Here is a 17,913-nt window from a genome sequence, read left to right as displayed (position 1 = left end):
GATTCTGTGTCTCCCTCTCTCTCTCTGCCCTTTCCCTACTTGCACCCTGTCTCTCTCTCTTTCAAAAATAAATAAACGTTAAAAAAATTAAAAAAAAAAAATAAAAAAAATAAATAAATGTTAAAAAACAATTAAAAATTGTATGGAAACCAATTTGGCAATAAATTATATTTAAAAAAATAAAAAACCAAGATGAGAAAAAAAATTTCTTTTTGGTTCTCAAAAAAAAAAAAAAAAAAAAAAAAGAGAGAGAGAGAAATCAAGGGGAAAAAACCAGTTAAACAAGGGGAGTTCCACCCAGACTTGAATCTGAAGTGAGCATGCAAGGAAAGCACAGAGGTACTGATTTTGAGTGTAATTTCTTTGCCTTTTTTGGAGATGTGAGAAATAGATGATTTGGTCCACTAGTTCTAAAAGCAAACATATCATCAAGCTTATGGCAAATACGAGTTTTTTAGAAGTTTATTATGGTTAAAGTGCTAGGGTGCTAGGTCTCTGTGTCTTTGTAATGGGTACCGTATGTGTCACTTATCAGACTATTTCGGTGTCTCCTGAGGACTGCAGTCATCACCTCTGAGCAAACCCAGGATTTGGTCCTGGTTGGAGGCTTCTCAGCAGCAGGTCTACACTCTCATCCTGGACTACTCTGTCTGCCTTCCAGATGCTGCAGGCTCACCTGCCCCACTTTCACCCTGGCAGCAAACTCAACTTCTTCCTCTGAAGCAGTGCTTTCTTTTGAGAGGTGGCCACCATCAGTGGTGCTCTAGCACCCACTCATCTTGACATCTGGGGGCAGGGATGAGATGGGTCATTGGATTTTGAAAAGTGGCAGAATATCAGATTTAGTGGGATGCATGTAAGAAGCATGAATAGTGCTTTCATTTCAAAACATTCTCACATGTACTATTTCATTTGAGCCTTACACTGGTCCCAGGTGGCTACCTGGACAGGCATTAGCTTCTCTATTTTCAAGTGAGGGATCTGAGGCTCCAAGTAGTGGCACAGCCTGACTAAACCCTTAATCTTCCTCTCCCATTCTGAAGTAAGAGTTTGCCCTCTTTTTTTGAACATTTTTTTTAATGTTTATTTTTGAGAGGGAGAGAGAGAGAGAGAGAGAGAGAGAGAGAGAGAGAGAGCAGGGAAGGGGCAGAGAGAGACAGAGACACAGAATTGGAAGCAGGCTCCAGGCTCTAAGCAGAGCTGGATGCGGGGCTCAAACCCACAAGCTGTGAGATCATGACCTGAGCTGAAGTCTGATGCTTAACCAACTGAGTCACCCAGGTGCCCCAAGAGTTTGCCCTCTTTAAAGGGCCAAGAGGGACGCCTGGGTGGCTTAGTCAGTTAAGCATCTAACTCTTGATTTCGGATCAAGTCATGATCTCACGGATCGTGGGAAGGAGCCCCATGTTGGGTTCCATGCTGGTAGCATGGGGCCTGCTTGGGATTCTCTCTCTCCCTCTTTCTTTGCCCCTCCCCTGCTCACTTCCTCTCAAAAAAAAACCCAAACGTTAAAAAAAATAATAAAGGGCTAACAAAGGCTCTAGGCAAATCTAGCAAATGGCTGCTGGAAGCAGCTGGGAGAAGAGTCACACATAGACCCTACTCAGAATGCCAGACCAAGAAAGCTGGCAATGTCATCCCTTCCTCCCATTATTCTGCAGAGGCCCAGACAGGTTAAGTGACTTTGCTGGGCATATGGTGAAGCTAGGACCTGAATCCTAGGTTGGCTACATTCTCCACACTACCACTTTGCCCTGATCTGTTTGGATACCTCACTCTAGACCCTGCCTCTCACGTGGCCCGGGGCCACTCCAGGAGCAAGTTGGTGGGCCAGTCTCCAGGATTCTTGAACAAAAATAAAGGGGATGTCCAGGTCTGGTATACAGCTGAGAAGCAGCTGTGGGCATCTGCCTCATCCCAGGTACTTATCTCTTCCCATGATACAGGCTCCCAGTTCTCATTGTTGGACAAAGGAGCCCTCACCACAGGCTTCAGGGTCTCTACCTGACTGGTAGACCATGTGGAGACTCTAGTCAGATGGGCTAGGGAGATATCTAGATTCCAGAAGCCCCAGCCTGGGACTAGAATGTTCCAGCCTAGTACTGTGCACCAGAGACAGGAGGAAAATGGGCTTTTTATAAGCTGAATCACCACTTGTATTTTCACACAAAAATACAGAATTCTAAATGATCAGCTTACAAACATCATCACCCCTTTACAGGCTCAAAAATTGCACCCTCCCCCAACATTTTCCCTTTTGATACACCGTAGCTTGTTTCATGTATAAAAATCTGTAAAGTACCCCTGGGTTAGATGACTTCCTTTCCAGCTACATATTTGGAAAATCCTGCAGAAAGTAAGAGATTCTTTTTCACTTCCTTTTGGTCTCTGAACAAGCTCCAGGTGTCACGGATAGGAAACAGGTATGTTTATTTCTCAGTCACATTTCGTGCTTCTATTTTCCTGCTGCAGTAGCTCTGGGCCAGTCTCCGTGGGCCAGCCTGTGCAGCCTTCATCTTGCCTGGGTGGACTTTCACTCATTTCTCAAACTTGTTTTTGGTAGTAATGCTACTATATTTACTGATAACTGAGCCAGCATTGCAGCAATACCTTTTTATACAATTCATCCTACAGATACTACCAGAATGTTGTTCATCTTTTCATAAGGGAACATCAGGGGCATTACCTGTCATGCCCAAGCTCCATCTACCAGATTAGCCTTGCAGAAAGCCACATGCCCAGGAAGGGGAGAACTTCTTGGTAATTCGGGTATAATGAACAAGGCTTCCATTGATTTTCTTTTGTGTTTTTCAGGTTACATAGCCTGAAGCAAGGGAAGACTGACCAAACGTTTTGTTAACTAAGGTTATACTCAATTGTTCTGACTCCTCAACCCAGGAAACCCATTTGCTCAGTATCAATGCTATGCTTCTGAGAAGAAGTAGCTTTTGCATTGCAAGGGTGAGGTGCCCAATCCCAAACTCAGGGGCAACAACGAACACTTTGGCCCTAAGAGGGAACCAAGTTGGCTAGTTTGCACTGCTGCTGGGTGGTAAGCAAGCATCACGATACGGTGGAAGGTTTCTGGTCTAGCAGGCCCAGTCTACATACACAGACAGGGCTAAGATGTGCCTTGTGTTATAAAAACTCAGTGCAGCATGAATCTCTAGATTGGGGAAAAAATGAAGCCCTCCTCCAAAAAAGAAAACTAAAAAAGCATGTAAGAATGGAGATCCAAGGTATACACATGCAAACAGACACACACACACACACACACACACACACACGCTTGGAAATCTCAAGGGTTTTAAAGTTCCTAAGCAAAAGCAGAGCAAGGCTAATAATGCTCAGACCAAAAGACAAGTAAAAAATGTACCAACATCAAATTAAGGGAAGCCAATAGAACAGAAAGGGAGGGGAGGTGAGAAGGCCTGGGGTGAGCCTTCCTGTGTCTCTGCCCCAACTCACCAGCAACCATGAAAGACCACTTTCCAGGCCTTTCTGTTAACATTTTTGAACAATTCATGTTCTTTCAATTTCCCTTTGAGACATACAAATCAAATGGGGAGGTCTTCGAAAACGAGAATTTAGGTATATGTTTTTAATTGAAAGTTCTTTGGAAGAGAAACAGTTTTTATATCTAAAGATTTCCAATCATCTATCTGTTCTAGTGCAAAAAAATGTGGTGGCTGGACCAGTTAGGGAGGGCCTGCTCAGTGTCCTGGGGAAGAAAAAGGAAAGGGAGTGAGGTCACTTGGGGACACTTCCTCTCTGGTACAGGGTTCATTATGTGTCCTTCTAATGGTTTCTTTTGAAACTACAAGATTCAACTATATGAAGAAGAGATCTTTATTCTCTATACTGTGTGGCTCAAAAAGAGACTTTTGATACAGGTTTGGAACTTAATATAGTTAGCTGAGGGCCACTGAAAGACCCTATCCAAGCAATATAGTTTACTAGGCAGAGGACTGGGCAGGGATCAGGAGTGTGGACTTCTGTGGGCAGGATATGGAATTCTTAACACTTGAACACTGCTTGGAGCTTCATCTCACCCACCTGATAAGATTGGGGCCCAGCAATGGGGTTGCCCTGTAGCCTTTTGGTGATGTAAGAGTAGAGAAACAATTAGGCTCTATAATTCAGGCTCCAGATTTCAAAAGGGCAATTTTTCTTCTCAAATAATGAATATTACCAAGTATTCTAAGAATGAAACACCAGCAGAAAGTGAAAAGGGACCTAATTTTTGGCATCTATGTTTTCCTCCTGGAGCCGGGCAGGAACCGGGGCCAGAGGACCCTTTCTGCCAGGGGTACAAATCACTCCCGTCAGAATAGATGACTCTTTTTTGCTTCATTGGTAGGACAGTAGCAGCTTCTATGTGGTGAACAGAACCACAAGAGAAGTTTAAATTTAACACAGAAATTATAATGAGCTGGCAAAAGAGGAAGCAATGGGTTGATGAGAACCAAGTAGCAGGGGCTATAAGGTATTTGATGGTGGGGTATTTTATAATTCAGAAAATACACTGGGGTTTCTTTTTTCTTTTAAAAAATTTTTTTTAATGTTTTTATTTATTTTTGCGACAGAGAGAGACAGAGCATGAGCAGGGGAGGGGCAGAGAGAGAGGGAGACACAGAATCAGAAGCAGGCTCCAGGCTCTGAGCTGTCAGCACAGAGCCCGATGCGGGGCTCGAACCCACAGACTGTGAGATCATGACCTGAGCCGAAGTCAGACGCTTAACCGACTGAGCCACCCAGGCGCCCCGGGATTTCTTTTTTCTACTTATTTCCTTTTTCTCTGAAATTTGATGGAATTCTAAATCTGAGAGGCTAGAAGCTCTCAAGTCAGGAACACAGAACTGAAAATAGCCAACAACATTTTATCACCCAAGCATGGGAGTGCAGAAAACAAAACTAGACACACAAGGTAACCAGTGGCAACAGGATCTTGAGCTGGGAGGGAAGGGTGAATATAACTATAAAGGAATGGGTTTTGACAGTTCCTTCTGGGAGATTTTAAATTAAAAAAAAATATTTTTCACACACTGAGATTCGTTTTTAGGATTGACATAAACATCTGCCAGGGCATGTTAGAAGGAGGTGGGAAAGGAGTCAAGGATATTAGACAGGAAATGGGATTTGTTAATTGGAATGCAAGCATCAGCCCTTTTACAGCATCAATGGCCATGAGTATGGAAGTCCCTGAACACACCAGAAGCTCTGGGGCACTGAAGGGATCTGAAGAGGGGTAGGTGTCCATGGGACCCTGGGGACAGAAAACAAGCAGCGACCAGCAGCGACCCAACCGACCCGAGGTCAAGAGCCTGTTTCCTTACCGCTCAAGGCTAACAATATGGAATTGTCATACAGTAGAAATCACAGAATTATGTCCTTGGCTTTTAAATGAATGGGCCACGAAGTGACTCTTAAAAGGATGGGATTATGGCAAAAAATGATAGACAATAATCTTTGCCAGTTCTTGTAAGACAACTTCTAGGCAAAGAGCCTGTAAGGGGAGATGAACAGGTCAAAGGGACCATCCAAGGATGCAGGAACTCCAAGGAGGGGCCCGAGTCTCCCCTGGTTAACCTCAGGATCAGCTGCTTGGCACTCCTCTTAACAAAACTGCCCAAAGTCTAGAAATGAGACTCACAGATTCGTTATTACCCTAATCAAATACAAATGGTAAGCTTTGTATAGTCAAGACATCAAAAATCGTGAATTCCTTTAAGGCAGTGGTATTCTTGCTTTAGAGGGCATGAGAGTCACCTGGAAGGTTTGTTAAAACACAGATAACCATGCCTCACCTCTAGAGTTTCTGATTCCGAAGGTCTGGGATAGGGCTTGGAAATTTGCATTTCTAGTAAGCTCCCAAGTGATGTTGCTGATGCTGCTGGTCCAGAGACCATACTTTGAGAACTGCTGCCTTAGGCTTTTCCTATCTTCACTGAAAAGAACTGCAAAGTAACTTCCATGACACAGCGAGGAGGGAAGGACATAATTATAGGCATCTGTCAACACAGCTTCAAGGTCAGTGAATTTGGGCAGAAATCACAACTGCACCTTTTTCCATGCACTTGGATCTTTTAGGGGAAATATGAACGCAGCCTAATGAAAATGGGTGAGGCTGAGTTCTTTACACGTTTGGTTCTTGAGTGTGACTGGCAGTGAGATTCCTAGTGGATGTGATACCTACATGTAAGGAATGAGAATGAGATTCAGGGCACAGGTCATACTGGGGAAGGAGAGAGAAAATGTGTGTGTGTGTGTGCATGTGAATGCATGTGCATGTGGGTTACTACTGTCAAATGACTAAACTATATTAGAGGGACCAGGATGCCGATGTGAGGTTGATGGGGAAGGGTAGGTGAACTTTTATTAAAAAAAAATTAAATTAACCCGGGGCAGCAAAGGCTATCTCAAATCTTCCTCTGGGTTATTTATGTGCAGGGGATCCAGCATGCTGCTCCATTATGAGCTGGAAAAGGGCCTGTGCTTTTGCCATTTGGTTACCAGGTTGATATCTTCTTGTTGTTTGTGAGCAGAGACTGGGAAGGGCGGGCGGGGAGAGGGTGTCAGCAGGGTTAGTGTCAGCAACAGATGCTGCTATACATACCACCCAGATGCAAGTCGATGAGGTCACTGTAATAAGACTCTCCCCAATAGTCTACAACAAGGAATTGGTGAAGAGAGAGTTACTGGATCACATAACCCTCCTGTGCCCCCATACCCAAAGCAATCAATGACATGAAGCATAAGAAACAGAGATACAGCAAGAAGGCGAGGAGAACAGCTGGAGAGCATGCATCTAAGTACATTACAATACACACGTGCTATAGCTACATACTTCCTGGTGGTGGAAGGGAGTGCTCACTAAAAACCACAAGTGATACAGTTAATAGCCAATTAGCAATGTGATTGCTGTTTAGACATCTGATCAGTTAAGACAGAACAGAAGGCCTTGGCTTTGCTGGGAATCCTGCCTCTGCTGGGACTCAACTGCATCTAACTAAGATTTTTAAAAATTCAAGGGCAGATCAGGGGCTACTTACTACCTTTTTACTGAACATTAGAAGCCCCAGGCTGAGACATTGAAGGCAAGATATGAACATCCTAAAAAAGCTCTGCAAGGCCACCAATCCTTAGGTTTAAAGGCAGTCAGAGTTCTCCCAAGAATTCACCTGTGACCCCACTGGTGAGCATATCAAACTCTTTGCAGAACCACTTTCACTGGATATGTTTGAGATGAAGGAAATCCTGTTTCTTCTGAAATTAGGCCCAACTTCAGCCAGACTTCTTTTTAAAAGCACACAATGAACCGTGACTATTTGCCCTAGGGCTCCTGGAGGTCGCTGGCCACAGGCACTCCTTGCCGTTCAGCTCCACGTGGCTGTGCAGCACGGATGTGACGTTCTTCACATGCCTGAGATGCAGAGACTGGTCACTGCGGAGGGCCTGAGCTTGGGCGGATGGTCCTCACACTCTCAGAATCATAAACATATGCAGAGTCCAACAAAAGTCAGCTGCTATGTGTTACCCTTTGCCTCCAAATCTCTCAATCTAAATGCTGATCCTGGCAGCCTTTTGTTCTACACGAGGGTTTCCCCTTTAAGAATGGACAAACCAGAAGGCAGAATGTAATCCTGGAATGGTTTTTCAACTCATGCTCAAGGCTGATTCAGTGGTTTAAATTTGAATCACAGTTCCAGAAACAAAAAGGGTTTCTCAGGTGCTCCACACTAGAAATCACATGTGCCCTAGGCTTGAAGGCTCTGAGCCTAACCCTGTGGCCCAAATATATGTCAGCCTTAGACCAGTGGAGATCAACAGGATGGCAGGTCCGTATCAGATCTCTTCTCTGGAAGGGCAGCCTGGCTAACACTCGGACCCCTTCAGACACCTATGGAGGCTTGAGCTCATCAGGCAGGACAGGATGGCAGGCTCAGCCAGCTGTGCACCCTCAGGGAAGGGACGAACTAGCACTGCTGGAAGACTCCAAACTATCATGCTCAACTGAGTCTATCTCCTTAAGGACTCAGCCAGGAGCAACCAGACTAACAACAGGAATGGAATGTAGAAGCAGGAGAGAAAGGACAGCCAATGTTCACAGTTCAGCTTCAAAGATGATCTCTGCCAAGTAGGACCAGGGCCACTGAGATTTCTGACAAGAGGCGAGCCTTGGAAGCAGTATGTTTAAAATAAGAAAAAATACGTTTGGAAATACATTCTCATGGTAGGAGTTACTATATCTTGAGAATTTCCCAAATGCACCATGGGGAAATCTCCCAATGGAGCTACCAAAGCCTGTCTTTAAAAACCGGATAAATACGTATTTGGATGAAGGTGTTTTGATAAAGCTTTGCTTCCAAGACTTTGGACTAGAACAATGGTTTTCAAACTGTTCTGTGAAACCCTAGGGTTCTTCAAGTGGTCTTCCAACTAACTGATTCACAAGTACTTTGAACTCCTTTCAAACTTGCACAAGACACACCACATTCAGAAGTCTGATATGCCAACTTTAACCCACTGAAGACCATCAACACATCAATCTGTGCTATCAGGCAAACTTGCTTTTGTGAGGCTCTCAGGACCAAGTTTCTTCGGCTCTCTGTGTGCAAGTGTCTGTATCTGCTGAAAATGTGTTAGGGAAGAGGATATCTTACATATTTATTTAAATTCTGGCCTGCAAGTAGAGTACTTATCAACAATAGTATAGGACAGCATCCTGGGGAACCATCACTCAGTGAGACCGAGCCTGTCAGAGCAGCTCCTGTCACAGTGCGGTCCTCTAGGAGGATGACATCCATGCTGTGATATCACAGCAGAGTTGGCTTTTGTGTTTACCACATGCCTGGGGGCTTTTCTCTGAGATCTACTCTTTATAAGAAATAAGGAGCTTCTGGGGCGCCTGGGTAGCTCAGTCGGTTAACAATCCGACTTCGGCTCAGAGGGTCATGATCTTGCAGTCAGTGAGTTCGAGCGAGCCCTGTGTTAGGCTCTATGCTGACAGCTCAGAGCCTGGAGCCTGCTTTGGATTCTCTCTCCCTCTCTTTCTGCCCCTCCCCAGCTCACGCTCTATTCTGTCTCTCAAAACTGAATAAATGTTAAAAAAATTTTTAAAAAAAGAAAGAAATAAGGAGCTGCTGTTAGATTTGTTAGTGATTCAACTGTGAAAACAATTCCTACTGCTCCACCTTTAGCTTCTAGCATGGAGGTAATTTCAACTACACACATCCTGAGACGCCCAAGTGAACTGCTAAAACACTGTCATTATTCATGGCAACTCCCTCTGTGTGTCAGGATGCTGTCTCCACTGGGCCCCGGGGACGGACTGCATGTGGAGGCCTGTTATCACTGGAGGTATTTCCAAACTGGTGCTTATCAACATTCTTTTTGATTTAAACTTAACTTATAATTTGGCTGCTAAAAAACAAGTTTGAAAACCATTGACTTAGATGAAATCCTGGTTGTATATTTTTATGAAAAGATAATTACCTAAATAACTGGAAAGGGGAACTTTGTCAATCTCCCATGCCAAAGGGTAGATTTTTCTATGACCCCTTGGCAGTTAGCAGCTTGAATAACATGGCCTGTTACAGAAATACTGAAGCAATACCACAGACTTGAACTGCATGGGACCTGATAGGTGCTTTACAGAAACCATCAACCCTGGGGCGGGCCCACTGGAATTTCAGAACCCTGTGAGAAGGAGGCAGAGACTGTCTTCCTTGAGAACTTATGCTAACAATGAAATGGAAAAGCACATGCTGGTTGAGTTATTCTGACTACGTGTTGGAAGATCTATCCCTCACGTTCCATCTTGGCAGAAGTAACCTGTGGGAAAGGATAGGAAGGAATAAAGGTGGGCCAAGGCTCCCTCCTGACATCTTCAGAAGAGAAAGCAGTGATGGTAGGGCTCTGGGAGTCCTGTTACAACTGGTGCAGAGCATCCCTGCTGGGCTCAGGCTAACTCCCTCTGGGTGGGCAGGCTTTACTAAGGAGGCCAAGTAAGCACATGCAGGGCAGGGAGCCAAAACAAAATGGTGGGGGACATCACAGCTTCATTTGGAAGCCTGGAGACCATTTCAGGTGAACCCAAATCTCCACTCCTTGACACAGGGGCCAGTGCTTGCCTCGCAGTCACACGTCCCAGGCTTCTGGCTGACTGGCTGCTCAGTGGTTCAAGCTTTTGCTTTTGGTGGCCCAGGCTTCAAGCAGTAACTCCAGCATCAGGTAAGGCACAAAACCACCTCATCTTTCTCTCCCATCCCATCTTTTCACCTGAAGGTCATCATTGAATCGACTGGTCAGCTGCAATTTCTAGGCCTTGAAGGGCTTGGAAAGATCCACTTCTATGTCTGAACCCTGACGCCCCCCCACATGAACTTTGGACCTACAGAACCCTGTGAATTCATCTTGACATCAGGCACACACTGTGAGGTCAGCTCAGCAAGATCACATGGCAGCAAATGGTCCCATTCCTGACTGCCTCTTACTGGTTCTGCTTCAGTTTACAGAGAGCCCGCTCACCGGGAGATGCACCACCCCTGCCCTTCTGCCATGCTAGAATAAGGAGTTAGGGGTTACCGCAAAGTTAGGTCACCTCCTTTCTTCATCCCCAGCCTCACAACTTGAATGCTGAACCTGGAGGCCTGGGCTCTCTATAAGGAGAGGGAGGTTTCTCCATCCAGACACTGGACCGAGACTCATGGACTCTTGAGAAAGCAGAGATCAGTCACTCCATGCCTGAGTTGGAGCTATAGTTGGGGTCGGCCCAGTGGTTTCAAAGTCTTGAACCAACAGGGCTTCTTCCTAGGCCCTTGGGACTAGGGATGACTCAGGTTGTTCCTTGCTTTCTGTGTGCCCAACTGTGCTGAATCCACCTCACAGGCTCCTTGGATGAACGGTGCGGGTGATTGCACTATGTTCCACAGCTCTTCCCTGGGAATGGCAGCCACTGAGCATGTGGTCCTCACAGCCATTTCCCAGTGTCTACTCTGTGCTGGCTTGCCACCATCCCCTGAGCCTGTCCACCCTGCCCTGAGTGACCAGCACACTAGGACACCTGTGTACTCCACACACAGGAGGCAGTGAGGACTCTGTGGGGCACATGCCCTCCTATTCCCTGTGAAGTCTGAGCAGGAGGGAGCCCAGAGAGCTAAAGACTGGAAGTGGCATGTGGGAAGCAGGCTGAGGGCCCTGCTCGTGCAGTTCTGTGATGGTTCCTTTTGGTACAGTTTCCCTCATTCCCAGTTATTTTCTTCTAGAGAAAATGATGGGGTGGGAAAGGAGGAGGAAGAGAGGAGGAGGAGGCCCAGTGCTTGCCACCAACAAATGAAGTGGACTGAGAGTTCGTTCTACAGATAAATGGCAAGCCCTCAGACAGGGCGGAAGAACAAGTCCAGGCCTTGGGGCAGTCCCAAACAGAGATGCTTTTCTTTTCCTCTGCTTAGCAGGAAGCCCCAATCTCGGTGATGAAGGGCCCCAGAGAACCCTGCTGGAAAAGAAGCTGAATTCCAGACGAGGTGACACAAAACTAGCCTCCCATGGGGTGGGGCCAGGGGCTTTCCTTTAGGAACAAACCTCCTCACAAAGGAGACCCAGACAATACCTGCTTCACCACGGAGTGCCTTCTCCACAGCAACCCCTCTTTCCTCCAGCTGCCTCTGCTTCTCCTCCACCTGCTCCAGCTGCCGCTGGATAATCTACGGGAAAACAAACAGTGTAAGTACCCAACTTCCTCTCTCACCTCCTAGCTTTCAGGAAGACAACTAAACTGTACAAACACAAACAGGGAGAAAAACAAATTAGGTCCAAAAGTTGGAAAGTAGTCCATGGGCATTATGCCCAGAGTGTGGTGTGATGACCACCTACATCGAATCCCCCAGGGCCTTGTTAACAATGCAGACCAGGGCTTGTCATTAGTAAGCATCACAGTGTGTGGGTGCACATTAAAGGAGCAACCAGCCCTCTGCAGGGCAGTTCAAAGATAGAAGTGGATATAAGCTCCTGCAGGAAGGACTGACATTCTGCAGCCTAAGTAAGACCTTGCTAATAGTGAGGTTGCTAAAGCATTAGCAGGCGTTTTTGGAGAGTACTGCAGAAATCTTGTCTCTAAAAGATTAAAAAAAAAAAAGTCTAGAATGGAGTAATACGCCAGAATCTGTTTGGAAGCACACAGTGAGAAGTTTCTCTGTGCTCCATGGGGACTGATAATGGTTACTAGAAGGACATTCAACCCAGCAGCAGTCAATGGTGTATATCTGGAGAATGTCACACAGAAAATGAAATAAAATCCGGGAATCCAATCAATGTAGAGAATGTGGATACAGAATAATGTTCAAGAAAAGGATTAAAAGACTGGTGGTTTTGATGCTTGCTAAACATGGAATTCAAAGGTGTATCTTTGTTGGTATTTGGTTGTTTTGCTGTTAATGTAATTGTTGTATGAATACAACTATATATATATATATGTATATGTATATGTATACGTATGTATATACATATATACATATATATATATACACACACACACACAATTTCATTAAAAATCTTTTTTTTAATGTCTATTTATTTTTGAGAGAGAGAGGGAGAGAGAGTGAGAGCTCAAGCAGAGGAGGGGCAGAGAGAGAAAGAGACACAGAATCCAGAGCAGACTCAGCACTGTCAGCACAAAGCCTGATGTGGGGCTCGAACCCATGAACTGTGAGATCATGACCTGAGCTGAAGTTGGATGCTCAACTGACTGAGCCACCCAGGTAACCCTCATTTTAAAAACCATATTATATTTAGATATCTTCTATACTTTGTATAAAAAATTATTTTTTGTTCCATGAAGAAAATCTAGAATGGTCTAGGATCTGTGAGGCCTGAAGACAGAGGCTGATGCCTGGAGGACAGCTCTGACCTGGAAACCCCAGGCCCATCAGAGGCTGCCAGGTCGCCTCTTGACAACAGCTGACTTTACAATGATTACTCCAGAGCAAGGAATTTAGGAAACTCAAAGCATGGCTCTTCCTTTCCTATGAGTAACTCCACAAAATCAAGGCTTCTACAGTTGCATCGAGCCAGATGCTTGTGGCCTGAGACTTTGGGGCTAGTCTCTCAGTTATCAGGGATACCCGTCTACCTCTGCTCTGTTCTCTTTACCTACCCTCATTGTGGACAAGGACAAGCATGTTAGAGAGGAGGGTGCTCTTTCACACTTGGAATTGTGGCCCCTTTGGGGATTTTACCTGAGCTCGGTGTAGCCGCTTCAGTTCCTCTTGCTTGGCCTGCCTCCTAGCTGCCTTCTGCACACGCCGGGTCAGCTTGGCGTTCAGTTCCTCCTCTGTGTAAGTTCTTGGCTGGAGAGAACGAGAGAAATTTCCTAAGTCAGGCGCAGCAGGCCTGGGACAGGTTTGGGTGCTGGTTGTCAGGGGGCACAGTGAGCACTGTCCCTAGGTTGCAGCTGCCCTTCTGCAGAGTGCCCGTGGGGTGGACAGGAAGCCATGAGGTGTGTGCAGACTCCCAGGCTGCAGCTCAGCCAGAGGCTTCACTGACACTCATCCTTGCTGGAGCCCTAAATGCTACAGGGTACAGCTAAAGATCTGCAAGTGAGATACTTCCCCACTGTGACAGGGACAGGAGGCTGAGTAGGGACTGACTGAGGGCCACATGCTCCTTTATCACAGAAATCACTTGTTTCCCATGTCAGGATGTCTGGTCTTTTTGAGATTTTCCAGGGGCAAAAATATGGTAATTAGTTCCCCTAAGCCTCCTGCTTCTAGGAGACATATAGGGAAAGGAAAAAGAAAAATCAGGATCCTTTTATTTTCTTATTTAGTATCAAATGCTACTTTCTTCAGATGAGTGATATTTATAAGGTTCTTTAAGAAGTAACATCTGAAGTAGAGAAAATTGGGATGCCTCCATTCTAAGTTTGAATGAACCCCAAACTAATACAGTCTGAAGGGACATGTGGAGGTGAACATGGACTGACTCCAGGGTCTGCACAGAGGCAGCAGTGGGCCACTGAGAAGGAGGGAGGAAGTGGTCTGGCAGGGCGGTTTCAGCCAGTGCAAGCCCCGAGGAGGCAACAGGCCAAATCCAGGGCAAATCCACAGATGCATCTGCCTGACAACCCCACCTGCAAATGTGGGCACTAAGGGCACAAGGCAGTGTCAGATGCCTGGAGTAAACACTGAGCAACCACCAAGAGGCACATGCTGGGGGGGGGGGGGGGGTGTCTGCTTCTATTCCTAACATCTTATTTCCTCCAAGGAAAAAAAAAAAGAGAGAGAGACTTTGATAGACTTTAAAAGGTACTTCCAAATTCAACTCAGGAGTATAGTCTCGTAATCTTTATTTTAAGAACTCAAGTGATCATTGAGAGCCAACTGAGCAGGTAAGTCTGAAAGGATCATCATGGTGTTCTAGCGCCCTAAGCATTTCACCTCGCAGGTCACAGAGCTGAGGGCTCATGAACTCCCGATTCCTGCGGTGCCCAGTCCCAAAGGGGCAGCCCTGGAGTGAAATTACCACATGCACTCCAGCCAGTGAAGAGCAGGGGATCTCACCTTCCTCCATCATGACACAGCTAAAGAAAGTACTGCTGCCAGTGTTTGCTACTGCTCCATGCATGTGTGAACAGTTAGTGAGGATGTGGCCGGAGGGCCAGGGCTGGGGGCTGCTCCGGGTGGTTAATCACAGACATGCATGCAACAATGACCAGCCATGGGAATGAGACACTACCTTTGATGCATATGATCTCCTGAATGCCAAGGCGTGTGGTACATAAATCAACTTTTAAGGGGATGGCAACAGAAAACAAAACAGAATAGTAATAATAACAATTAAAAAATTAAAACTAGAACACAGAAATGGAGTAAAATCAGTTAGAAGTTTAAAACAAACACACAAGACTAAAGACTTAAAACACGTGATTATTTTTCACAGTGTCACACAGGACTGCGTAAGTGAGGAACCTGATTACATAGACCCCAGCAGCAGAGTCTCCGTGAACCCGGTTTTGAATAAGGCCTGGGTTCACTTTTATACTGAGAAGACAGCTTCTTCCTCACTGTGCCCCAAATCTCTGTTCTCTTTTTACTCTCCCTTGTGTATAATAAACGAAAACTGTTCAAATATATGGTTATATATGCTACTTCTCCTTCAGTATAGCCCATTTGCTTGTGGAAATTCAGACTACTTCTTTCAGCTCACTGTTATGGTGGGGGGAAGGGGGACAGGTGGTGGGAAATTCCTGTTGCCAGGGACACAGACCACAGATACAGGGCAAACTGACTATAAAACCTGTTCTCTTCCAAAAGGCTCTCTCCTGGCAGTGTTCTTTTTTATTTATTTTAATTAATTAATTTTTTAAATGTTTATTTATTTCTGAGACAGAGACAGAGCATGAGTGGGGGAGAGGCAGAGAGAAAGGGAGACACAGAATCAGAAGCAGGCTCCAGGCTCTGAGCCATCAGCACAGAGCCTGACACGGGGCTCTAACTCACAAACCTTGAGATCATGACCTGAGCCAAAGTCGGTTGCTCAACCGACTGAGCCACCCAGGCACCCCTCTCCTGGCAGTGTTTTTGAACAGGGCCAAGGTGGGTTTCCAGGGGACCACCCAGAAATCCTGAATGGGGGTAGGGGTCATTTCTTGATTACACAGTGTGATAGGGACCTCAAATAGCATAAATAACTGATATTCACCAGATATATGTCAGGCACCTATGTCGGTGAATGCAACCTTTTCTCCACTAAACCTTGAGCAGAGCTGCCCAGAGCTAAGGTTAGTTACATTTGCTCTCTCGTCTTCTCACCAGCCCCAACAAATGGCTAAAAGGCAGTAAAGGAGTAAAGGAGGAGAGAAGAGCCAGGAGCTCTGGATGCTGCCGACGAGAGATTCTGAGAGCTTCAGGATAGACTGTAACCCCCTGTTCCCTTGTTGCTTCTCTGTGCATCAGTGGGGACCAGTATAGTGGGACTGCATTTCAAGAGCACAGTGGCTCACAGCAGAATGGGTCTCCCTCCTAGCAGTGGCACTGAACTTTAAGTGTGTACGTACTGCCTCAGACTGACTCTTCTCTGCCACAAACCAGAGGGAGAGGATGAATCTCATTATAACAACAAGTCCATTAAAAACACAGAAGACACAGAATTTCCCCAAGCAGCAAGTAAACCACTCCACAGGAACTATGTAACCACAACCACAAGGAACAGCACTTAGCATCTGTACCTGTGGCTGGTGTACAAAGTAAAGGGAGTGGGGGCAATCACCTACTGATTTCTGGCAGAAGACAGGTACCAACTTGGCAGGGGCAGCGACTACAGGATTGAAATCATGATGCATCTGTGGTGTGCTGAGAAAATGAGGCCAGCCACAGAGCTGAAGCTTCTGCTATGAAACGCCTTGGCCTGACCCAGCGCAAATGACAGGCCCGTGGCTAGGCCACAGCGATCAAGATGCAGTGCGCTATTTGTATTTAAAGTAAGACTGAGGCAAAGAAAAGAGGTGGACGTGAATTACCTTTGGTTGGTAGGATTACGGGTGATACATATATTTAATCTGTATTATCTTAACTTTTCTACATAAGCATTTTCAATAAAAATAAGTTGTTCTCAGTTCCAGTTGTTTTTCTTTCTTTCTTCCTTCCTTCCTTCCTTCCTTTTCTTCCTTCCTTCCTTCCTTCCTTCCTTCCTTCCTTCCTTCCTTCCTTCCTTCCTTCCTTTCTTTTGAAATGAAACAAAACTCAGGTACTTGTTTCACAGATGCCTGACTCAGAGATGGGTCTATGATGCAAGAGGAACCACTTCTCCCAACTGTGTGGGTCCGGTTGCTCAGGTAAGGCATGTCAACAAGATGCTTCTTCCTGAGTCAATCCCAGCCACACTGTCCCTTTAGGTATCCCCTCTCCCTTCACTTCCTGCTCTGAAAATTTTCAAACATAGGAAAAGTTGAAAGAGGACAGTGAACCCCTAGGCCCAGATTTGCTAAATGTTAGCATTTTGCTACATATTTGATATATATAATCTTTATACATCTTTAAAAAAATGATTTGTAGGCATTTTTTATGCCTACAAATTCTAGCATGTTCTTCTTAAGAACAGATGTTTTCCTATATGACTATAGTACCTTAATGTCTTACAAGGAACCTGGCATTGATGTGATAACATTGCATATCTACACATATTATACCATCCATGATCAAATTCACTTAATTATTCCAAAGTGTCCTGTATGGCTGTTTTTGTTTGTTTTCCTGCTTTAGTTTCCATCCTTAAAAATACATAGTACCTGCTCTCGCCCAGCCTGACACCACACCATGGTGGGATTCTTGTCGACATGTCCTAGGCTCAGCTTTGTCTTGAGTATTCTTTGCTTAGCCTATAGCAAATGGCTCTGCCTCTGTGGGGCACACATGGAATGTGAAGTCCCCAAGGCCTCTGATTCTGGGGTTCTAGGAGTGGGGTCCATGACTTGTTGTTCATGTAGGAGGGGAAGAGCTACCTATGGGGCCAGTAAGGCCCCAGGAGAGGCTGTTGTCAGTGACATGTATTACCAAGAACATGGCCTTGGCATAGCCAGCTTGGGCAGCCTGCCACTCTGCATTCTGCCAGGATTAACTAATAGAGAAACAGTGGAGAGACTGACCACAGATGGGTGTTTCTGACCAACAGGAGATGAAATGGCTGAACGTCTGCATGGAAGCAAAGTGACCTTGGACCTTGGTCCTTCATGGACCCCCCCAGCCCTCCCTATGGCAGTGCCAGTCCCCAGTGGCAGGACGTGTTGAGGCACCTGTGTACATATCCAGAGGCAACTCTTAGTTCCAATCCCAGGATCAATACCACTGCCTGGGAAAGCACTTGATAGGAGGCACATGAAACCAGGTCTCTGCAGGAGAGAAGGCACACAGGTCCCAA

General features: G+C 45.7%; 1 protein-coding gene across 30 annotated transcripts in view; it reads right to left on the bottom strand.

The window, feature by feature from the left end:
* Window positions 1-17,913, bottom strand: part of MICAL3 (microtubule associated monooxygenase, calponin and LIM domain containing 3) — a 231,084-nt gene that overhangs the window by 13,054 nt on the left and 200,117 nt on the right. For 22 of the 30 annotated variants that reach the window (XM_045463989.1, XM_045463988.1, XM_045464006.1 and 19 more), the window contains 4 exons: window positions 14,734-14,784; window positions 13,236-13,346; window positions 11,612-11,705; window positions 6,617-6,667 (listed from right to left, as the gene is read on the bottom strand). In XM_045463989.1, coding sequence (XP_045319945.1) covers window positions 6,617-6,667; window positions 11,612-11,705; window positions 13,236-13,346; window positions 14,734-14,784 — 307 coding nt within the window. Of the gene's footprint in view, window positions 1-6,616; window positions 6,668-9,048; window positions 10,282-11,611; window positions 11,706-13,235; window positions 13,347-14,733; window positions 14,785-17,913 lie in introns of those variants that run through there. The other 8 variants (XM_045463995.1, XM_045464000.1, XM_045464002.1 and 5 more) reach the window with 6 other exon arrangements.

The sequence above is a fragment of the Leopardus geoffroyi genome, chromosome B4, assembly GCF_018350155.1.
Source record: "Leopardus geoffroyi isolate Oge1 chromosome B4, O.geoffroyi_Oge1_pat1.0, whole genome shotgun sequence".
NCBI classification, from domain to species: Eukaryota; Metazoa; Chordata; class Mammalia; order Carnivora; family Felidae; genus Leopardus; species Leopardus geoffroyi.
The sequence above is the reverse complement of the archived record's forward strand: the minus strand, read 5'-3'. Positions and strand labels throughout refer to the sequence as shown.